This window comes from Gekko japonicus, unplaced genomic scaffold (genome assembly GCF_001447785.1).
Source record: "Gekko japonicus isolate JY-2015 unplaced genomic scaffold, Gekko_japonicus_V1.1 scaffold491, whole genome shotgun sequence".
In the NCBI taxonomy this organism is placed as follows: Eukaryota; Metazoa; Chordata; class Lepidosauria; order Squamata; family Gekkonidae; genus Gekko; species Gekko japonicus.
In genome coordinates, this window is record NW_015174857.1 from 522,953 (window position 1) to 547,952 (window position 25,000).

At 40.9% G+C, this 25,000-nt stretch overlaps 1 protein-coding gene across 1 annotated transcript in view; it reads right to left on the reverse strand.

Annotated features, from left to right (window-relative positions):
- PROX1 (prospero homeobox 1) overlaps positions 1 to 25,000 on the reverse strand; it is a 64,624-nt gene that overhangs the window by 17,996 nt on the left and 21,628 nt on the right. Inside the window, exon 3 of the mRNA XM_015424632.1 lies at positions 24,694 to 24,888. Coding sequence (XP_015280118.1) covers positions 24,694 to 24,888 — 195 coding nt within the window. The remainder of the gene's footprint in view (positions 1 to 24,693; positions 24,889 to 25,000) is intronic.

The following is a 25,000-nucleotide window of genomic DNA, read 5'->3' on the forward strand; positions in this document are numbered from 1 at the left end:
ACGTTTGTTTCTGGAGACCCGGGGCAGGGCGGGGGGGGGGGGCCGGCAGACGTCCCCAACGTGACGTCATCACGTTGGGGATGCCCCACCCCTTCCAGGAACGCCCCCAAAGTCCCCCGCTGGGGGTGCAAGATGGACTTGGCAACCCTATATGGATGGATGGGGAAACTATTGCAATTATTCCCTGTTTGTGAGTTTCCTGGAAATATGCGACTGGCTTCTCTTGGAAAGTGAAAGCTGGGCCACATGGACCTTTGGTCTGATCCAGAATGGCCTTCATATCATACAGAGCTCTCTGAATCTTTGCCAGTGTCAACATATTTCTTACACTTAGATTTTCTGTATCCACTGGATTTGAACCACGTTTATGGAATTCCAACTTTTAAATACTTTCTCTGGCATCCTTAAATGAACACAGGAGTACTTAGTGTTGCCAACTCTGGGTTCGGAAATCCCTGGAGATTTGAGGCTGAAGCCTGGGAAAGTAGAGTTTAGGGAGGGGAGGAACCTTGGTAGGATGCAATGCCATCCAGCCCGCCTTCCACAGCAGCCATTTTTCCCACAGGAGAAGTGGAATAAATGTTTTTCGTAAGTAAATAAGTGATGTATGTAGTTTGGAGAGCAGTTGTAATTCCAGGAGATCTCCAGCCCCCACCCTGAGGTTGGCAACCTCAGTAAGGTGGTACTGAACAAAATGAGATTTAGAAACTGTAAATACTTTGGGTTGGATCCCAAGTTGCTCTCGCACTAGGTACTTCCATTGCTAATTCCCTTCCTACTAGAAACTTTCCAATTTCAGCTCCCTACAAACATATTGTTCATGAGGATCCCCTGATCCCCTTGAGCAGGATTCTGCCAGCTCAATAGGCTGCAGAGGGAGTGGGAGGCAGGAAAATCCCATTCCATGCCCTTCAGTTTACTTATATGCTACTCTGGACCCAACCTTATATGTTTCAACATATCAAGAAGCAGTGCAACAGCTTCTGTATTGTTATCAACAGACAAGCAACAGATCACAATTTTTTCTTCCTAGGGTTGCCAAGTCTGATTTTCACCGCAGCGGGGGACTCTCGGCTGGTGGCTGGAGTGCGCGCGCGCACGACATCCACGTCACCCAAAAGTGACGCGACCACGCCGGGCACGCTGGGGGCGGGGCCACGACCATCCGAGGGAAAACCATAGAAAACCCCCAGCGTGCCCGGTGTGGTTGCATCACTTCCGGGTGACGTGCACGTCGGGGTGGGGTTCCCCCCGGGGCCCGATCCGCCACCGGCGGGGAACAGGCCTCTGGGGCGGGGATTCCCCGCCCCCCGGGGGGACTTGGCAAGCCTATTTCTTCCTCATATGATCTGCCTATATGCTAATTAGCCTATATTTAGCCCATATTTCTATAGGCTAATTTCTAATTTAAATAGGCAGATTTCTAGAGCTCTGTTTGCTCTACTGCATCTAGAGAATTTCGAAGCAAAGTTTACTGCCGGAGTCCGCTGTGTCCCATAACTAATGTACTCAGAGTAAACACACTTGTAGGAAACAGCTATAGTTCAAGGCTAGCCTTTTTTTTTTTTAGAAAAACCTCTAAATCTTTCATCAGTCTTAGCACAAGAACTAACAGCAATAATGTTCTGTCTCATATTTTACCAAGCTTCAAAAAGAACAATGTCCCATTGAGTAAAATTCAGTGGCATTCTGTAAACATTAATTTAAGGAAATCAATAATCCCTGTGAGCTAAAGGCATATTACAAGATAAACTGTCCAGAGAGCTAGTTGGTCAAACAGATTTTAGTTTTCTCGGCAAGATAAAGATGGTTTCAAAATGGGACTAACGTGTTGCAACCAAGGTTTGAAAGCTATGTGGCCTTCAAACCGTCTGCTTGTTCTTACTACAAAGCTGGACAAACATACTTTAAACATGATAAGGCCAAGCCAGGCCAGGCCAGGCCAGGCGGTGTTTAACAATTTTATATAGAAGTGGAATTGTTAGACTGGGAGGCTTCTCAGCACTTCCTCAATAATAAACGACAGTGAGATTCAGACTACTAAAGATGTCTACCACTTCAAGATGTTAAAATTACAGCATGGGACTCTTTTACAGGTCATAGCAAGAGAATATGGATCTAAACCACCTTTATTCTTGCCAACGTGGAGGACATGTTCTCTTGCTAAAAACAAACAAACAAGCAAACTCAGATCCCTTGTGGATTTGAGATCAGAGGTCTCTCGTTGGTAGAAGCCACTCATATCGCAAAGCTGAACCAATCAAGGTCAGGTCATGGGAAGGTAAATAGGCTTTATGGGAGGGAGGTTGGTACCGGCAGTCTTCTCCTTGGATGCTGCAATAGGAATTCCTCTTAACAAAGATAAATGTGCATTAGAACAGTGGAACCCGGGAACTTCTGCAGTAGAAACAGAAGCCCAGGTATAACTACTTCGGTTTTCTAGCATTCCAAGGTAAAATAGCTTCCCTGCCTCCCCAAATGTACTAGCACACATTTTTAAATTGCAAACTGTTTTGTATATCCAGATTGAATGGGGTGGGGGAATAGGTATTAGAAATGTCATAAATAAAGCAAGTGAGCTTTGCTATTCAAAACTACTAGAACTGCCAGCTACGGGTTGGGAAAAACCTGGAGATTTGGGGGTGTGTGTGAGGTGGAGCATGACGAGGCCAGGGTTTGTGAAGGGGAGGGACTTCAATGGGATATAATGCCACAGAGTTCATCTTCCAGAAAGGGCATTTTTCTCTAGGTGAATTGATCTCTATCTGTAAAAGCAAGATATCTCCAGTCATCACCTGGAGGTTGGCAACACTAAAAACTACATGCTTCGTACATCCACATGTACCTTTTAAATCTATTGTTTTCTTCATTTCCTTCTTTAGACAGCAGTTCTCAAGACTGTTTCAATGGAGGAACCACAGGGGAAAGAGAGCTAGTTTGGTGTAGTGATTAAGAGTGGCGGACTTTAAAGTAGAGAACCATGTTTGATTTCCCAGTCCTCCACTTGCAGCCAGCTGGGTGACCTTGGGTCAGTCACAGTTCTCTCAGAGTTGTTCTCTCAACAGCAGTTCTCTCCAAGCTCTCTCAGCCTCACCTACCTCACAGGGTATCTGTTGTTGGGGAAAGGAAGGGAAGGAGATTTTAAGCTGCTCTGAGACTCTGCATGAAGGGTAGGGTATAAATCCAACTCTTCTTCTTCTTAATTCTTTCCCAGCCCTTTTCCCAATCACAACCAACCTTCAGAAGTTACTTTCACCCTGCAGGTTTCTTTTTCTTGCCCTGCACTATTGGTCTGCTAAAATGTACATGAGAACAATAAGAAAGCCCCAATGGATCAGAGGAAAAAAGGCATAAAGCCCAGCAAAAGTCTCTCTCTAGCATTGTTTATACCCCCTAGAACAGTAATTCAGAGCTATGCAACCTCTGAACATTTGGCCATCATGACCAGTAGCTATGGATGGATAAATTTGCAGTTATGACTACATTTAGTTACAGTGGATTCAAGTGTTCGTTCTTCAGCCCAGTCTGTAACCTGATTAGCCCAACTTCAAGTCTAGGCTAATGAGGCCTGAACTTGCTGAGACTGAGAGGGAAAAATATCTTGGGGTTATAGTCAATGCTCCCTCTGAGCTATGGAGTCCTGTGAGCAACAATTCTACTTTGTGAGCTACTGGCCTTAAATCTGTGAGCAGGTGACTTGGCTACTGCATAAATTAGTTTGCTCTGGTGCCATCTTTCCTGAGCTAAGACAAAAATGTGTGAGCTGGGGGCTACAAAAACTGTGAGTTAGCTCACACTAACTCAGCTCAGAGGGAACCCTGGTTATAGTGGATAGCTCAATGGAAGTGTCAGCCCAAGTGTGCTGCAGCGGTGAAAAGGCCAAACTCTATATTAAAGATTATTAGGAAAGGGATTTAGAATAAAACGGCTGATGTTGTAATGCCCCTGTATAGATCTATGGTGCGGCCTCATTTGGAATACTGTGTTCTGGTCATCATATCTCAAACATTTCAGAGCCGGAAAAAGTACAGAGGAGGGCAACCCAGACACATAAGGGGGTCAGAGCACCTTCCCTATAAGGAAAGGCCAAAAGTGTCTGGGACTTCTCAGTTTAGAAAAGAAATAACTAGGGGGGGCATGATAGAGGTTTATAAAATAATGCATGGGATAGAGAGAGTTGACAAAGATTTTTTTCTCCCTCTCCCAAAAGCTGGAATCCAAGGGCATCCAATGAAACTTATGAGCAGTAGGTTCAGGATGAATAAAAGGAAATACTATTTTACACAGCAAGTGGAATTTGGAATTCACAGCCGGAGGATGTAGTGATGACCACAGCAATAAACAGCTTTGAAAGGGGATTAGATAGATTCATGGATAATAAGTCTATCAATGGCTACTAGCCATGGTGGATAAGGGGAACCTCCACAGAGGCACTAAGCGTCTGAATTCCAGAGCCAGGAGGCAACATCAGGGGAAGGCCTCAGCCTCTTTGCCCTGTTGTTGGCCATCCAGAGGAACTGGATGGCTGCTGTGTGAGACAGGATGCTGGACTAGATGGACCGTTGGTCTGATCCAGCAGGGCTCTTCTTATGTTCTTAAGATCTTCCAAAGCATTGTTTATGTTGGTTACTGTTACTCTTTCATAAAAGGGGGGGGGGTAATTTTACAAAAGGAAAGGTTGAAGAGGTTGACATTTTTTAGTTTAGAAAAAAAAAGACCACCTGGGGCTGGGGACTCACTGGAGGCTACTTTTGATTTAAAAAGAAAAAGAAAACTTTGGAGGGGGAAAAAGATGTCAAAGGCTGCACATCATGCATCATTTGGTCTTTGGGGTAATATAAACATCACCCCCTGATCTTCACATGGAAAGCACAAAGACCCCTGAGAACAACTGAAAAAATCATCATGGCAGAAAACAAGCTAAATGAGAAAAAGCTACATGCTTTTCTCTCAGTGGTATCTTTTCAGACTCACAAAATTGGGTTTTGTGACACAAATGTCCTTTCATGTGAAAATTAGGAAGAATCACTTCAAATATAAATATGTCCATGTATGGGCCTACAGCAGATTAGGCATCAGCAAAAATATTAGGCTTGGCTAGTATACTTTGCGACTTTGTCCTACGGCATGAAAAATACAAGTTTTTAACTATGGCAAAACCTGAAATCAAGAATACAGCCTCCAAATCAAAATTGCTTTATTTTGAGGGAGACTGCCACCTTCCCACCAGAATATTACTGGATTCTCAATAGAGTGATGAAGTGCTATGCTTATGGGACATAGGCCTCCCATTCAGGGGTCCCACATCTTTCTGACTCATGTGCATCACTGCCTCCTCCACATGCACAAATACGTAGAGAATCAGTCATAAAGATACCCTTTCTTTTCCTGGCTTGCTCATTCCACACAACATTACAACATGCAAGACTACACTGATCTTGGGTCAGTATTTTAAAAATGTCCCTGCAACTCATGGTAATTATATCAACCTCACATCACAAGGAAAGAGCCACCAGGTTTTGAGATCAAGTCGCAGTCCGTCTATGGCAACCCTGTAGAGTTTTCAAGGCAAGAATAAAAGTGGTTTGCTAGTCTCATCAGCCCTCTTTCTTCAGAAAGTAGCTCAAAGTAAGCCTTAAAGGAAGGAATAAACTGGTGCAGCCCCTTTGCCTTCATTAAACACCAAGATCTAGAAGAACTCAGGATCTCTGGATTCAGATTTAAGTTAACAGACCTAGGGTATCATATAGAAGTGCACCTCCCCCGGGGAGTTCCTCAGTACTTAATTATTCTGATCTGCTGAGCTTTGCTGACATCTTCTACATTGTGATGGGGCAGTTCTTGTCCTCTCTTGGAAGAAAGATGCTATGGAGATGTGGGCAAATGACAAGTTGGCAACTCTCAACTCAATTTACAGTGTAGGATAGCCTGTGGCCACGATCTGAGAACAGAGGATACCTCCTGGACTTCCTTCGTGGTCTCCCATTCAAGTACTCTCCAGGGCTGAACCCAACTGGCTCCCGAGATCTGATGCGACTGGGCTAGCCTGAGGTGTCCAGGTCAGGGCAAACGTAAACCTTTTCAGTGTTCTTGATGAATTTAAAGGGAGCAGTGTTAGGGACTTACTGGTGGAAAGTGCGGTCAAGTCACAGCTGACTTATGGCGATCCCTCACGGGACTTCCAAGGCCAGAAATGAACAGAGGTGGTTTGCCATTGCTTACCTTTGCATATGATCCCTGGACTTCCTCAGTGGTCTCCTATACAAGTACTAACAAGGGCTGACTGTGCTTAGCTTCCTAGATCTGATGAGATTGGGCTTGCTGAGCTGTCCAGGTCAGGGTGTAAAGAGTTTTAATTTCTTTCTAAAAAAATATTTTACTTTATTTATAGGCTGCCTTTCTCCCCAGTGTGGACCCAAAGCAGCTTACATCATGATCTTCTCCTCTGGTTTATTCTCACAACAACCCTGTCAGGTAGGTTAGGCTGAGTGTGTGTGGCTGGCCCAAGGTCACCCAGCAAGCTTTCATGGAAGACTGGGACTTTGGACCTGGGTCTGCCTGCCAGATCCTACTCCAGCCCTTTAACCATGACTCCATCGTGCTGGCTCAGATGGATGCACAAAGTTAAAACTTAGCCAGGGTTATTAGCAATGTTCCCTCTAAGATGTGGAGTCTTGTGAGCAAAAATTCTGCTTTGTGAGCTACCGGCATTAAAGTTGTGAGTGAGCAATTTGGCTACTGCATAAATCAGTTGGCTCTGGAGACATCCTTCCTGAGCTAAGACAAAAAGGTGTGAGCCGGAGGCTAAAAAACTGTGAGCTAGCTCACACCAACTCAGCTTAGAGGGAACACTGGTTATTAGCCATTGTAACTACAAAGAGATCCTCCATATTGAGAGGCAGTATAATCTCTGATTGCCTATATATTAGGAGACTGAGGCTGATTAATTGGCTTCCCTAAATCACCAGTTATTTCTCAGCCATCTATGGGGGTGACAGCGGTGACCACCACTTCTAGGACTTGAGAATTCAATGCTGGGGGGGAGGGGGGGATGCTGCTAAAATGTACAAAAGCAAATAGATAAAAACTGTAGTAAATTCCAGTTGTTTCCCATCAATTATTTGGCTTTTTTAAAAAATTAGAAGGCTCACAGTACTATCCTAAGCAGGTCTACTCAGAATCCTACTCAAGTCTCTTCCATGGGGCTTACTCCCAGGAAAATGTTTTTGGGATTGCATTGTCAGTTATATTGCATCCCCACTCTTAGTGCTTCTATTCTTCCTTAGAATTCTTTTTCTGGAATATTTCGCCTGACATTATGGCATGTAAGAATGCACCTGGGAAGTTTGGTTCCCTCTGCTCATCCAACTGGGGGAGGGGGAGGAGATTTTCAAACTCTAATAAGCTTGGGCTGAGATCAAGGATAGCCCAGCATCATATCAGAGGAGAGAGTTTGATGAGGGGCATAGATAAAACTGCCCACACACCCCTTAGTCTTCCAGAGTAAAATCTCTCTTCTGTAACAGTTGAAAAGCTTCCTGACCTTTGGAGAAAGTACAGAAATTTAGTGAAACATTTAGATGCATTTAGAAACATTTAGAGAAGGTATAAAAAGAGCATACATAAAAAATGGATATCATGGTAGGGTGCCAGCCCCCCAGGTCCCAGAGGAGTTTCCCTGCTTCTGGGGGCTTTGATCTGCTGCTGGCCAGCTGGATGGGGAAGGGGAAACCCCACCCTCAAACAGGGACATCATTGTGCAATGTCCCAGACATGATGATGTCACTTCTGGCAATGCTCTGGTTTTTGGGCAAATTCTATGGTTTTGAAGGCAAAAAACAGAGTTTTGCCCCAAAGCCAGAGCATTGCATGCAATGTCACCATGATGACATCACTTCCAGGTTTTGAACTGGCTTTCACTGTCTTATCTAATACCAAGGATTTCACCAAGAGACACCACTTTACACTCATAGATAATAACAGCCAATCATGGTTTTCAACTGAATACTGGAAATTCAAGTTTTAGGAGATGCCGGTCTTTTCCTGTTTCTACAAGAAGATCTGAAAAGAAGATTGATTAGAATTTGGGTCAACGCCTTTTGAACAGTGGCCCTATAGAAGCAACTATCCTCTGAGACCTGGCTTTGTAGACCATATACAGACAACAAACATTTTACTTAAACTTGCTTTTAAAGCATAGCTTATATGGTTCACACTATATTGTTGCGAGGACACCAGCTCTGACTATCATGGTGATCTCCCAAATACTTCTAAGAACTTAAGTAGACTATCATGAAACCCATTATTAAGATCTTCTTCCTGATGCAGGGCTGCCAGGTCCCCCGGGAGGGCAGAGGTTCCCCCGCTAAAAGGGTCCCCAATCCGCTGGTCTGAAAAAGGCTGGCGGGGAGAACCCTGCCCCCAAAGTGCCCAGTTCGGGCCGACATGCCTAGCGCGATGATGTCACCCGGAGGTGACTTCATCACGCCAGGCATGTTGCTGGCTGACGCTCTAGCAATCAGCCTGAAAACTCTATGGTACCATAGAGTTTCCAGGCTAATTGCTAGAGCATCAGCCAGCGATGTGCCCAACGTGATGACATCACTTCTGGGTGATGTCATTGCAGCGCACGCGCAGGAATGTCCCAGGCAGGGACCAACTCTCCCCCGCTATTAGCAGTAAGTGATTTGGCGACCCTATCCTGATGCTGGAATGCGTGTTCATGCTTTTTCATCAAAACAGCTGGAATTAGCTCCAAAGAGGAAAAAAATAACAAGCTCAATATCCTTCTATCAGCAAAAGTTCCCCAACCTTCAAAACAGCTATGGCTACAATCCTAAACAGACTTACTAGGGAGTAAGTCCAGTTGAACTCAGAGGAGGAGGAGGTTTTTATACCCTGCTTTTCTCTGTCTGAGGAGTCCCAAAGCAGCTTACAATTACCCCACAACAGACACCCTGTGAGGTAGGTGGAGCTGAGAAAACTGTGATTGACCCAAGGGCACCCAGCTGGCTTCATGTGGAGGAATGGGGAATCAAACCCGGTTCCCCAGATTAGAGTCCGCTGCTGTTAACCACTACACCATACTGTACAGTATGAGTACCTTCTAATTAATAAAAACAAACCAGGTGAAATCCTAAACACATCTCCTGTCTCACATCTCATCTGATACTAACTCTCACAATACTCCTGAGATGCATTTCAAATGCAACGACACAAATTTTAATAGCTAGACCAGTAACGCCTTAGAGACCAACAAGGTTTTCAAGGTATAAACTTCTGAGAGTAAAGCTCCCTTCTACTGCAGACCAACACAGCTACCTCTGAAACAAATTTTTAATGTAAAAGAAATCCAAGTTAATTACTTTTCCATCTCTACAACCTTTAAATCCATTTCAACCCCCCCCAAGTTTCTTTCCAGTAATAATTTAATTTTTAGTGGGTAGGGATACATATCTTTACTACCTTCTGCTTATACCCAAAAGATAACAGAAGACTTCACCATATGAAACACAAATAAAAAAATAATATCTTGACTCTGCTTTCCTATTAGGCCCCCTGAATTACAACATTTTCTTACAGCCTAGGGGAAAAAAATCTTTTTGGAAGGTACTTAGATGAGGTATGCTAATAATAAGTAGATGTTAGGGAGAGAGAGAAAAACCACTCCAGGAATATACATTCCAGTATGTTGTCAAACCTCTTACATCTAAACAATGTCTGATGGCAAATGCATGGGGAGGGGGTCATTCCAACTTTTAGGAAATAATTATTTGCATAAAAGCACCCATTGCTTTAAAGGCAGTCACTACATTAAATCCAGATCAAAGCCTGAAGTTATCACTGGATAATTTATCACCTTTCAAGTGCTAACTGGCAATCATCAGAGCCCATAACAAAAACCCACAGTAGCTGTCATAGAACTCAGTCTCCCAGAACTAAGTATTTATTACTTTAAAATCATTTTAAACACCCTAGAATCTTGCTCTTTTAATTTTAAAAATCATTGCCAAAAAAGCACAAAACACTATTAATGTGTTTTCATAGTTTTTGTGAAGATTAACCATTTTTGTAAAACACTAGTGATACAGGAGGAAAAGGTGAATCAAGTGTTTGTTCTTCAGCCCAGTCTGTAACTCATTTAGGACAATCTACTTCAGTTTAAATCGATTTAATCCCATTGATTTTAATGGGCTTAAACAGGTTTCAATCCAGATGCTTCATGTTAGTTGGGCTGTATCTCATTGAAAAACCTGTGAAAATATTAAATACCTTGAAAAACACTAAAAAGTCATCTGCCAGATACACATGGACGCACTAAAATAAATGTCAGATACTATCAAAATACAGTTTGAGAAAATACTATTAATTTTACAATAGTTGTGCATTTGATTTTTGTCTTTCAACCATTCTGCCTGGCAGAGATGAAAGAAATAAGAGTTAACCCACAGTCTATTGGGAATAAAACAAGCTGCACCTCTGTTTTTATACACCAAAAAGCAGAACTTTGCAACAAACAGGAAGGAGCTCTATGTAATGGTACAAGCATGGTGGTGCTGCTGCTCAGTCCATCCAAAGAGTAGAAAATTAGGGAGCAAAATGATATCAGAACTCAGAAACCAAAGACCCGACCATGCAGAGAAGCATGTTTGCCTTGAATTGTCGTACAAGTCAAGATTTCCATGCAATGTATAGCACCACAAATATCTAGAATCTTAAATGAAGCAGAAGGACATTGTGGCTTGACACATCAGCAATGAAAGGAATAGTAGTTTCCTTGCCCACAATGAAACAGTGCTTTATGAAACATTCTCAGTCAAACATTCTGAGTAGTTTGTATGTTTATTTTTTTAAATTGTATGTTTTGTTGTATTGTTTTTCTCTGGGGCTAAGAACTAGAGGGAAAAGAAAGTGGAGACATACTGTTGATGTGCATTGCCAGAGGGACAAGGACAGCCAGGAAGACGTAGGGTCCATGAAAGGATGTGTAGTACTCATGGATGAGCCATTTCTATTATTCAGTACCTAAGTAGAAACACAACGCAAGTCTACACCAAATTACTGCTGTCTCAGCTTAGACTGCACTAAGCTTAGTGGGCTTAGACTGAAGATATTCTGCATAGGACTGCACTGTCTGTCCAGTCTACTCCATTGTATTAGAGAGAGAGGAGAAGATTGAGAAGGGGACCGGAGGTCATCCTGTACGTAGGCATGGTGACCTGAGATGCTGAACACTTCAGTCTCTTTAGACTTCTCTAAACAACAAGCCACAAGCATCTTTGGACAGTAATGGTATGCATGAAGTTGTGTTTCCTGTAGTTGTGCATATCATTAATGTCCAAAGCTGCTGTCAGTATCGAGTGTCTAAGGATCCATATACACAAGGACACAAAAGCATTGTCACCTGTCATGAGAGACATCCCACTCGGTGCCTATTAGAAATCCTAATCAGGCACTATTCAGATCAACGCTTAGCTGGAAGTGTCCACACTGAGCCCAGGTGTCTCTGCTTCTGCATCCATGAGAGGTAGAAACTTATTTTTCAATGAAAGCTTAGATTCCTAGAAGTTTGTGGAAATGACTAGTCAATAGTCTATTTCACACACTAAAATAATGGCAAATGTGAAACAACACAGTGTAAAATGAAGACTTCTCTTCTTTTTACCAAAGTTGATAAGTAAGGGAGAATAAAATTCAAAGAGCTGGGTTAGAAGAGGTTAACATACATCCCCCCCCCCCCGTCTCCTCCACTTTCTTTCACAATCCTTTTAAGGGAGACTTGTGAGCTCAGGACATCTGGAGTTCAGGAAAACAGGGAAGAACTGGGAAGATGAATAAAGGCTCATCATAGTACACAAAAGAACAGAACGAAAAGAAGCCTGGGTTTGGGCATTCTTGTCTGGCAAGGCAGGCAGGCAGTAAGGCTAATGAAGCATTTGCAATATGGGATGTATGCCAGCGTAACAAAGAAGATGTGCATCAGCTCTGCAGATGTGCCAAAGCCCCCAGAGCAAAATAATAACATAATCACCATCAGTGTCACAGGCCAGACTGTACACAAGGTGACATGGGAGGGAATAAATAAGAGCCTTTAGAGGCATGAAGCACACACATGGGAAGAAATATCCATTCCTCACTACTGCCACCACCCCACGACAGTTTGATAGAAGGTGAGGGCGTAATGAGGACAGTGGGCAAGATCAACAGAGAGAGCTGTGGGTTTTTCATCAGTCTCTTGCTGATTTCTTAATTCCCTTTGCCCCTTATTTAAGCCAAGTGAAATGTCAGCCCAGTTCCAAAGTATTTGCCAACTTATTTGTGGGGATGGGAGAAAAAGAGAGTAATGTGTTAGTAAATTATTTTGCAACTGAGATCTCACATATATTTCTGCAGCTCAGTAATGGCCAAATTGTTGATTTCTTCACATCTAAATTAGAAACCAAAGGAGAAAAAAAAATCTGCCTCAAAACTAAATCAGGACCAAAAATGTAAAACAGACTGCATAAGGAAACACAGCAGCAGCAACATATTTGAGAAAATGAGATACTGAAGTCAATGGGACTAAGTATATTGCAGCCTTGATGCATAGTGTAAGGGCATCAAGCACTTCACACAGCTGTTGCAACCCCTAGATTGCAGGGCTGCACTGGACACAAATTCAAATGATTAAACAAAAACCAGAAGCAATTGGTGGAATATAGTGCTTCAAATAATGAACTATGAATCTGAGTATAACATGTATGGGGTTGCCATCACTTAGTCTCAGTTCCTTATCTATAGTATGGACATGATATTTGTATGATTGAGCTTGGAAGCTGTATAAAGTTTCCACGTCATAATTTCCCTACCCCAGTTACGGTGCAAAATGCCCCCCTCAAATTTTGCTCCTAAATTAGAGGGGACCCCCAGGAATAGCTTGGGGTGGGGTTGGAAGTCTGCCATGGGAGAGTAGGAATCAACCAAAGTACATGTTATGAGATAGGCCAAGGTTCCTAATATAGCCTCAAAATGGAGCAAATCACTCCACCACTACCCCAGCTATTTTGGCTTGGGAAGTGGTACAGAGGGAAGGCAGAAGCCCCTCCTCCTCCCATGCCATGGTCCATGGGGCCTCTGAGGACTTTTAAAATGCTGTTCTCTGCAACTGCGGTGTGGCTGTGGGTAAAATGAGTCGGGTCCAATGCTCCGTCTAAGCTGTGGAGTCGTGTGAGCAAAAATTCTACTTGGTGAGCTACTGGCACTAAAGTTGTGAGCGAGCAATTTGGCTACTGCATAAATCAGTTTGTTCTGGATCCTTCCTTCCTGAGCTAAGACAAAAATGTGTGAACCGGAGGCTAAAAAACTGTGAGCTAGCTCACACTAACTCAGCTTAGAGGGAACACTGGTCGCGTCCACATTAGAAAACGTAACTTCAGAAATTACTTTCCCCCACATGCAAGGAAAATTTCAGTGAACACCTTCCAAGATAGGATTTTCATGAGTGCATGGGAAAGTGTGTGTGGGGGGATAAGAATAACCAGCTTAGCCAGGGAGAACCTCACCAACATAGGTAAAGCCCATCAGTAACTGAATGAGAGCCATCTCAGAATGCTACTGCTTCTGGACTTTGTCTCTATTGAACTGTTTAAGGGGCCTGATCTGATGGCACTGAGGAAATGAAGATGCAAATTGGTGTTATCAGAACTACTGCCATCTCTTGCTTTTAAATGGTTTGATGTGATGGTTTCATTGTTTTAATTCTGAATTGAGTTGTATTGTATTTTTATATGTGCTTTGGGGACCTGTAGTTAGAAAACCAAGGTACAAATTGAATAAATAAAGGATTGCTGGGGATAATGTTATTTGAAGCACTTAAGGAAAATTACATTTATGATGCTTATCAAGAGCTCCTTCCAGGGAAGGATTTTATAACAAGAGAAGTAATCATAGTACAGCCTTTAAAAACAAACAAACATGCAAACAACTTTTCCAGTGTTGGCTCAAAACAGCCCGTCTGTGGTGCTAACACTAAAACAGTTCATTCTGGAAGTATTTGTGCACTGGACTTTGAATCCAAATAAATCTGCTTGCGTACAAAACTGTTGTAAGACAAGGTCCTCCAGGAGGGCCTTTTAGCAAAGCTCTTCGCTTCACCACTGGCCATTATTTTCATTGTGTCTAATGAAATATTCATCACAAAAAGTTTAAATTTTTATGATCGTTTTTGGATTACTGTGTAACTTGTGCCTGCTTCACCTACAGCATCTTTTTAACTATAGTAAACCTGTTGTTAAAGGTCTTTAATTCACTACAACAGCAACCTAGGTTGTCCAGGTTTTTTTTTTTAATGTATGGAGACTGAAAAACTTTTCATAGTTAGTTCATAATACTATGATTATGTGAGCTTTAAATAAAACCAGATACAAAAAGAAATTAAACTCTACTAAAGCAAATGACAGATTTCTAGCAGATAATTTAATGAGATTTCCCCCCTTCAGATTTCATTATATTCATAAATCTTCTATTACTATTATGATTAACTAAGCCGTGTTCGCTTTGGTGTACTCTCTCCACATCTCCTGATGGAATTTTTGCTTACTATATCATCAGGGAAACAAGGAAACATGTATGTCAGTTTGTTCTGTTGTCTAATAATTATGCCACAGAGGATTCTAAATTAATCACGGAAGGTAAAACAATATTAATAGTCTGCTCAGCAAACTCCAGCTTCTTTGCTCTTTGATAGCTATTATTAGACTATTACAATTTTAATTAGACACTCATTTCACTTGGAGTTGAAATGGCAAAACATTTATCATAGGTTTTTTTAAAAAATGAGACAACACCATAGTTTGTTCTATAAGCACAGTTTACTCTGGGGAAAACTACACTCCTTCATTTCTATTACATTTCTTGCTTTTTAAAAAAAATCTCAACTGTTTTCTTAATGCATTTAATGATTTTATATTTATTTAGCTTTAGTTTACTTGGTCAAATTTAAGGTTATGCAAGAGGGTATTTCTGCTATATTATTACCATGTATGATACTAAAATGGTTTCCTTTGCTTGATATGTTTTCATGTATGTATAGTGCCTTGGTTCAGCAGAAGTAGTTACACTTCAACCAGTTTTCTCAATGAAAGGCCACAGAGCTGTTCCTAAAATTTAACCATAATTCAAGGTAGGCTTTCAGATCCTTCTCAGGTGAAACATCTGAATAACTGAGGGAAAGTGAAACTTTGGTTAGACTAGTTAATTTTCCTAGGAGGATTTTACACAGTCCACCTAATTCCCCCCCCCCCATTCTTTCTTCAGTCTTAATATATTGTTAACTAAAAAGTCTCAGGTTTGGATAGCAGCACCGTATGATATCTTTGAATTACAATCAGACATATATTTTCAGAAATATTAATAGTTAAACACTGTTAATATTCCATACTCTCATCCTTACTGTTCAGTTTTGTGGTAGAGGTACAGATCAATTTAAGCCGGAGAGGTTCTAATATCAGTGTAGCATCTTAAAATAATTTGTTTTGCCAGGGAACAGCAAGTCTTATACTAGACTTGCCAGGTCTGGGTTGGAAAATACCTGAAGACTTTGGGGGTGGATCCAGGAGACGGTGGGGTTTGGGGAGAGGAGGGACCTCAGCATGGTACAATGCCGTAGAGTCCACCCTTCAAAGCAGCTATTTTCTCCAAGAGAGCTGATCTCTGTCATCTGGAGATTAGTTGTAAAAGAAGGAGATCTCCAGGCCCCACCTGGAGGCTGGCAACCCTATCTTATACTGAGCTAATGACTCTTAAGAATCAATAGTAAAAGTAAATGTTTCACATAATCATAACTTTGCCATAGGTTTTCAGAAAGGGAAAAAATTATTAAAGAGCCTGTAGAATTAGTAAAATAGCTCTTTAGAGAGAGTGCATATGAAGTTAAAGAAAGTAGTTCTGAAAAGGCTTGTCAGAACTTTTTGAGCCCATTTAATCCATAGATAGTGGAAATACAATGATAGGTTCCAACAGAATGCGACAACCACCACCTGCAGCTGTTAGAAGAGAGCTTGCTCTCTGCTCTTATTGATAACCCTTTGTGGAATGAAGAAAAAGAACTGAAGGAAGGAGAACTGAAGGTCAGACAATAGACACTGCTACACACACTGTCTCTGAACTTTCCTCATCTCTGAAGGACAATTAATTATCAAAGCCTTTGGGGTAGGTCGAAGCAAGGAAAAGCCTACTGCTGGCCCAGCACTCTAACCGCTCTCTCTCTCTATGTTTGTTAAATGGTTGTGCCTGTTGGGGAACCAAAGTAGCAGCCACCAAAATAGCTAATAGATCGGGGGTGGGGAGCAAAAATGTTTTTAATGTGTGTCTGTCCTGATATAATTCTATTATCTCTGTGAAACTATCCATACACAAAATAGAAGAACAGTCCCCCCCCCCAGAAAAGCCACAGGGTAGGTTACAGTCAGAAACGGCCTCACAGTGGTGTGTTAAAAAGGATGGTCCTTTTTTCACCAAATCACTTCACAGAAGCAGAAAAACAGACAAACACAAAAGAGTTGAGACTTTTCCTCCTACATTAAATAGAGTAACTGATAAGGTCAGACATATGATACCTAAAGACATGAATCTGTGAACTCTTGAAGTCAAAGGACCTCTCTGTGCAAAGGAACAATCTTTCAAAGGAAACAGATCACAGAACTCCACTGAATCCCCTTTAAACTTTATGAAGCAGGAGGAGAAAAAGCTCTAAGTAGGGAAGCTTGACAGAAGAGCCTTGAACTATTTTCTGAAGGAAAGATGAGACCCTCACTAGGCTGCCACAAAACATCTTTTTTCCCCCTAAAAGCTCTTCTGAACTTTGATATGTGCCAAGACACCACTATTGAAAGCTGTATAATTATGCGCTATAACCACTGTAGAAAATGCTTTGTTCACCTCAACAAAGAACAATAAGCAAAGTAAAGTGACATTACACTGTATCTTTTTCTTTAAGAATGTTGAGAGAGGTCATGGTGCATTATAACTAATAGAGATGTTGAGTAAGGAGGTTTAAAACTTGATCTTGCTGTGCTTAAATGTAACCCAATGACAAAAAAGGCAGAGGGAGCTATAAAATCTAATGACATTAAATCAAATAGTCCATACATCATTTCGGCTTATTTTATTGTACTGATGCACACCTTGAATCGGAGGGGGATAAATATCAAATTGAGAGTTTCCTAACTCAAAACTTTTGAGGATTTTTTATTATTATTATTATACCTTCAACAGCTGTATCTTGTTCAGCTGAGAAAGATCTTGATTAAATAGTAACAATTATAACTACTGTTTGCAATACTCATGTGTACTATAGCTCCACTTCATACTTGTTTGACTTTTTATTTATTTAAATATTTTACCCTATCTTTTCTTTTGACTTAAGGCAAGCCAACTTTCGGCAGGATAATTTCATTGAAGGGTATTTCTATACTTTTAGTATAATTGATATTGCTTTAAAATATCTTGAGTAGCATCTTGAAATATGCTTATATTTTTAATTAAAACTTCAAGAGAAAAAAACCTACAAATATTTCCATTCTACAGTTTTATCTACATGGATGTTTTGCAATAATTAGTTTCCCGCAACACTTCTTATTCTCAGATGGTAATATAAATTTTGTATTCCCTGTTGCAGATTACAGAAATTAAGCCCTCTGAAAAATAAAAAACCCAAAATGGCATAGAAATAAGACTGCTGTCAAACGCTTTAAAAGCATGTGCAGCCAGCGAATGGTGTTTTCAGCATATGACAGAGATAAGGCATATGATAAAGTGCAAATTAAGGGTCTTTTCCCTCTAATGCAGCTACATCAAATTCAGTAAAATTGATGGGTGTGCAACATGAGAACAACAAAACTTAACAAAGAAGTAAGATATCTTTTAAATTTTGGACCTGCTCACTTCAAAACAATCTTTTTTTAAAGTCTTAGTAGTGTATGCGGGAAAGGAAAATGTTAGATATTTTCATGAATATACAGCCTTGTTAGAAGATCTACAACACAATAAACACATAGGTTGGGATCTGTCAATACCCAAACATATATAAGACTAGATCAACAGAATTCTCTCTGTTAAGAGTGTCCTTCCTACAATAAAAGCTCCTGCTTAGCAGAAAAGACTTACTGAACCAACATATTCTGCAGAAAGATTTCAACAGTGGTGCTTGCAGATATGATGTATGTGTTGGAATCCAGAGTCACAACCCTATTTAGCTGAATGCAGCTGAATTTTGTCTCAATGCAAAGAAAGTTGCTTACAGGTTCATTAGGGTTGGGTGTCTGATGTAGAAATGGACCCTTAAATATTTAAAGCAACATAAAAATAACGCCCCTGTCAGCCTCTGACTGTATCGTTACATCTTGCAGACTCAAAGAAAAATACTTACTAAAATAATAGATGGTAAGGGAAGAACAGCAAGTGGCAAACACACTAATATGAGGCAGAGTTATATAAAACAACAAAGTAGGGACCTGCAAGGACTTATGGGGGGCATCTCATTTCCCCCTCCATAGCTATTTGCTTTTACCCTTCCCTGAAAGCCTCCTTAGCATTTCCCTTTTTCCTGTTTCCTCTCCCCCCCCCCCAACCAACCTGTATCTACTTCACTATGTTTAACTTTCCCTCCTTTCCTCCCCTTGGCAGTCTTTACCTAGGAAAACTATGGTCCAGTTCTACAGTGCCAGCTGCTGAGCTGGGCACAGTTGTGTAGTGGGGACTTCTAGTCTGAAACTTTAAAAACTACAACGCACTGACTTACATGGGGTGGCTGCTGTTTTAATCTTCCCTCAAAGGCCAATATAGCCCTAGAAAAGGCCCTGGTTTCTCCCCGTACTTTTTACTGTTAGAAACCGAGGCTTGAAGGCTAGTAATACTGTTGCAGTTGCTTAGCAATGGCCACTGAGGGCATCTGTTTCTAGGGTTGCCCTAGGTCCCAGTGGGTGTTCCCCCACTTTTGGGGGCTTTGGTCTGCCATCTGCCAGCTTGCCAGTGGGGAAAATCGCACCCCCAAACAGTGACATCGTTGTGTGATGTACCCATGGCGAGGACATCGTGCAGCAACACTCTGGTTTTTGGGCAGACTCTATGGTTTTGAAGCCAAAACCCCCCATAGAGTTTTCGCCCCAAAACCAAAGCACCGCCCATCCCTGGAATGCCCCTTAAATCCCCCTGCTGCAATGGCAAGGGGACCTGGCAACACTATCTGTTTCTTAAAGCTACAGGTGCTCCTTTATGTTCGGGGGGATTTTAATCCTTCCAATGTATTATTTTTAGATTTCAGATTTTTCTGCAAACCTAGTGCTTTCCTCAGGTTTATAGAAAAATCTGTTTTGTCTGTACAGTCTCTGGGTTTAAGTATCCACAGATGGGTCTACATTGATAATTGGATATATTAATCTATCTTGCTTAAAATCTAGGAGTTTGACTCAGGTTCTAGTGACTCTCAAGCTTTTATAAAAAGACAGTGTGAGAATGCACACAAATACCAAAGCCCTTAGTCCACTTTATCTCAAACAAATAAATCTAAAAAAGTACAACCAGGGTTTTGTTGGAGGGGGGATCGCTGGTCTAGTTACCCCTTGCTAGCTTGTGATCCTGAATTACTTCTTAAACCTTTGTGAAATCAGGAGAGGTTTTAAAATGCGGCCATGTACTTCAGAATAAAAACAGAAAGATTTTTTTAATGCTGCAAATTTATACAACCTCAAAAATCTATATAGTAAAAAAATTAAGATTTTGTTAATTTGCATAAAGTAGTACATTGTTTTTTAGATCAGTGAACAGAGCATACTATTTGTATGCCTGAGGCCCCAGATTCAGTTGCTGGTATTCCAGTTAAAACCGTCTGCCAGAGACTGTGGAGTACCTTTGCCAGCTGGAGTAGACAGTACTGGACCGGATGCTCAAATGGTCAGTAAAGGCAGCTGAAGGATCTGGGATTTTTTCATCAAATGTTTCCATAGCTCTTTCTTACAACAGGCAAAAAGCCTATGCACTTCCTACAGATGGCAATGATTAACATAATTTATTTGTATGAAAATATACATATCCCACTCTATTATAATCAATTCAAGGCAGATAATGATGTTTATATTGAAACAATTGCCAACATAAAACGAATCTAAACATTTTACTTAGAGCATTTTCTGTTGCATACACTCACCCTGATACACATGCTGTAATGAGTCAAGCAAACTCCTGCAATGCAGTGCTTGCTTCTTCACTGACTTGAATGGAAGTGGCAGCTTCCTTGGGTGCATGAAGTTGACATTTCCACTGAAACCCCTTAGAGGTGAGAGTTCTATGCGTACTTTACAGCCCCTGAATCCACAAGGCACCACTAGATCAGAGTGATTTTCAATCCTAGTTACTCCCTTCTAAATCCTTTGATTTGAATAGACTCAGGATTGCACTGCATGTCACTGCCATTTATGAACTGGTTATCAGTTATTTATATTGTGCAAATCTAATCCAAAGGCCCTCCCAAACTGGATTGCAAGGGCACAAATCTGACTTAAAAATCATAACCATTAACAGTTTTAACTCTAAGCCTGAAAAAAGAAGAATGTAGCAACATTGGGGAGGGGCCCTGGCTCAATGGTAGAACATTTGCTTGTGTGCAGAAGATCCCTGGTTCAATTCCTGGCATTTTCAAATAAAAAGATTAGGTAGTAAGTTATGTGAAAGATTGCCAACTGAGATCCTAGAGAACAGCTGGTAGTCTGAGCATATAGTACTAATCTTGATGGACCAATAGCCTGATTCAGTATAAGGCAGCTTCATGTGTGTTCAATATATGGTCAGGTGTAGAGATGCATATGCAAGCGTAAACTTGCATAGAATATGGGAGAAAGCTTATATTTGCACAGGACTCTGAGTCTCACTCCCATATTACACCACATAGGTATACACCATATGCTTGAGCTGTCTATGTATGAATCATCCTTACGGCAAATTTTGCCTTGTACAAATAGCTGGTTTCAGTTGTTGTGCAAAATGTGTTTTTACCCATTTGTCTGGCATAAAATGAATGTACCTCCAGAGGCAGGCATGGATGTTAGAACAGCAGTGTGCAAGAAGACACTACAGTAGGAAATTCTGTAACTGAATTTGGTGAATGAAGAGCAAGTTCTCAGGTTCCATTATATATACAGGTTGATCCATCCAACCTAAACTGATGTGTTACACTTGTAACTTTATATGCATCTACTGGTGTTTATGGGAGGGAAGGTATAGCCCAATCTCATCAGAAACTAAACAGGGTTGTTACTTGGATAGGTGACCACCAAGGAAGATACTGCAGAGGAAGGCAATGGCAAACCACCTCCGCTTCTCACTTGCTCACTGCCACTTCCAGCAAAAATTTATCATAAATTAATTGGCTATGACTTAACAGGACTTTATATACACACATAGGTATTTACACACAAATACATTATAACTGACATGCATTTTGCACTCAAATATCTCTACCAGAGTGTAAAATGTAACATGAGAAGCCACATTCAAAGTAGAATGCCATGAACATTTTCCATCTAAGATGAGGTGACTATACACAAATGACAGTGCAATGTTATGCAAAGTTACTTCAGTTGATTCCAATGGGCTTAGACTAGACTGATTTATCATAGGATGGCACTCTGAATTTGTGAATGAGTCCACCATTTCCAGATTCTCTGGTCATTGATTTGGAAGGCTTATAGAACCCTGGATGAATGAGGAAGTTGAACAAACATTTGAACTGATTTCACCTCAAGATTACCAGGTCTCCTGCTATGAAGTGAGACCTCCCAGCAGTCCCTGTCATTGCCTACAGGTGCCTGACAGACCAGAGTTAGAAAAATGGGAACAAATTGGGGGGGCACTGCCACTTCCAGCAAAAATCGGAGATGAACTAGATTTATTACTATTTGCTACTAAAATGCCTGGAGAGATAGATGAAAGCCTCCTTCCCAATATACATGGGGTTGTGCACACCATTCCTGAATCAGAAAGGAGGAAACAACTTTTTGCCTAGATCGGAGAACTTTTTGCACAGCTTAATGTATTTACCATATCAACTGACTTTAAAAGACAAAACAGCAAAAAAGAAAGAATTCTACACATAACTCACACATACTAATCAGCCATTAAGCCACCACATCCCTCTCAGAGATTTTTCATCTACTTCTGCCTAAGAGGCCAAGACTACAGTTAATAGGTGTTGGTTCCTAGTCACCATGAAAGAAACTCAACAAAATTGATTTAAAGGTTAGAGCAAAGACAGGTCCCAGAATTTCCATTGTTGGTTAAGCATACTTTTTCCATACAGTATTTTTTTAAAAACTCCCATTTGTGTAGAAGCAAAGACGGAGGACTCCTCATTTGCTGTAACATGTAAAGTGACCCTCTGACTGGAATGTAGCAAGGAACAGATTTTAAAGAAATGTCCTCCAGGATACATCTAGACAAACTGAATTCTGTGGTTTTATCCCCATCTTACCCATATTTATAACAAAGTTTGAGTCCTGTGGCAATTTTGACCACCAAAGTTTAATGCTGGGTATAAGCTTTTGTGTACGTGCACATGAAAGCTTATGCCCAGAATTAAACTTTGTTAGACTTAAAGGTGCCACTGGATTCCAACTTTGTTCTATTGCTTCAGACCAGCATGGCTTCCCACCTGAATCTATGTTAGTTCAGGCATAATAAAATATATATGTTGTGAATATTATTTTCCAGAAGAGGTAGCAGGTTTAGGAATATCTATTTAAATTGTTTAAGATTATAAGCATATCAGACTTCAATTATAATAAAAGATCAGCAATAAAGTATGAAGGGGAAGAACTTTGATGATGCTAAATATGGAAAGGGCTCCATTTGCTAAAAGACTTCAGATCCAATTTCAACACCACAGTACTTGTCATTTTTGCTTTTGTGCTAGTAACCAGCACTGGATGCTGATCAGGCAAGAATGCATAATTACAGATTAAACTGTGTGCTTTAATGTTCTATTCAATGGCTTTGGGTTTTCTTCAGCCTCATGTACCAACGCAAAATGCAGGTAGCCCTTTTGGAAATGGCTATACAAAAGGAAGACCACGGTTTGAGCAAAGTTTCAGCTCCTGGATATGTACTCAGGTGCTACAGCTCTGGTGAAGGAGTTTCTAATTGTGTGTTATAGGAAATTAGTATCTGAACTTTGGCTGTGATCTCAAAACAAATCTAGACTAGTCTAAACAAAGATGTCTAAACAATACTAGTAAGTATAGTATTGTAGTCTCCAGTTGAAAACCATGCAAATCTCTTTTATGCCATGCCCGAAAGTGTAACATGGAAAGTATTGCATAGGTTACTTAAAAATAGAAAATGGGCATTGAACTCTGTAATTCCAGGATCTTTCTGCAATATTTAGTTATTATTTACTGCATTTTCAGACACACAGAACTGATTTTAGGATTGTGTCCATATTGCCAAATTATGAATACAGCCTTTACTACTGCTTGTTACTGAGGCAGGGATGGGGTGGGGGGGTGAAGCTAATTGGGAAAACACATAAATAAATCCTGCAAGGAATTCTCTTTCTGATTTTTAAATTGTCTTTTCACAATCATTTTCTAGAACAGCTCATTCCCAGATGAGGTAGATTACAACATTTTATAAGTAATGAATATTATTACATATAATAATAGTAAAGCAGGCTCCTTGACTATTTGTTTTTGCAGTGCTTTGAGATCAAAATTGCTGTGAAATGAGAAAGGTACAACTGACATATGCATTAAAACTCTTTTTGTGTCCCTTTCCACCTGAAACACATCGATATCATGGCTTCTCTGGCAAGGCTTCTGACAGATTTCAGACCTAATTTTCCTTATATCAGGAAAATAAGCAAACAGAAGCATCATCAAACTTCTTAACACCCCACTATGTAGCTATATACTGAACAATACTGTTCATCCCCCGAGTAGATAATACCAACATGCTACCACAAGACTTTAGTGCACTGGACTGAAACTCCCAGAAGTCCCTTTCACCTCATCACTGCATCTGACTAGCTGAATGGTGCAAAATGCTATCATCAGCACTGAGGAATTTGCTACCGTGGACTCAGAGAAGGTCAGCAGGTTAACAACAATAGTTCACTGAGCTTATGCCTCAGTAGCTGGCTCATACTAGCTTATTGTCATGTAAGGAATAGTTTCAATCAAAGCTCCCAAACCGCTGGTGTAATCCAGATACATTAGGTAGGCCAAGTCCTCATTGGAACCTAGACAAGTCTTACTTTTTCTGGACCATTCCCATTATTTTTTTGATCTTATCTGTTCTATTCATTTTACAAAATTGTTACCTACAAGTAAAGCATACACAGAGCAGCCTGTCAGTAAATAAAGTTTAGTGGACGCCTTTGATTCCGTTTTTATAGCACCCCTCTCCCCAAATATCCCTCAACCCCCGGCATAAAAGGAAACAGTTTTTCACCTACTGCTAAGGTTTACTATTTAGACAGACTTACGTTGTCACCAATCATGGAACAAGAACTTTTAACGTCATTGATATGGTGTACAAACTAGTCTTTTCTTGAGACAAGTGAAAATGCCATTTTTGTAAAAACAAAACAAAAAACCCCCAAGAGCATATTTCAATTATTACAAGCAGAGTAAGAACGGGTGGGGGGACAGAAAGGTCAGTGCATACCTCAAAGTCATTAGCTTTATTGTAGTGCATGTTGAGGGCTCTGTACAGCTCACAGTCTCTGGTTATAGATAGCTCTTCAGTGCTTGTTACCCCATCATTGATGGCTTGGCGTGCATACTTCTCCATCTGAATGTAGTAGAACTCACGGAAATTGCTAAACCACTTGATGAGCTGAGAGGTTATGCATCTGTTGAACTGTTAAAATTTAAAGAACAGGGAGTATTAGAACGTTGGCATGTTCTCCCTTTCCACCCCCGGTTCATAAAATACTTATACTCTTCCCTCCCTCCTTACAAAATTTATCTCT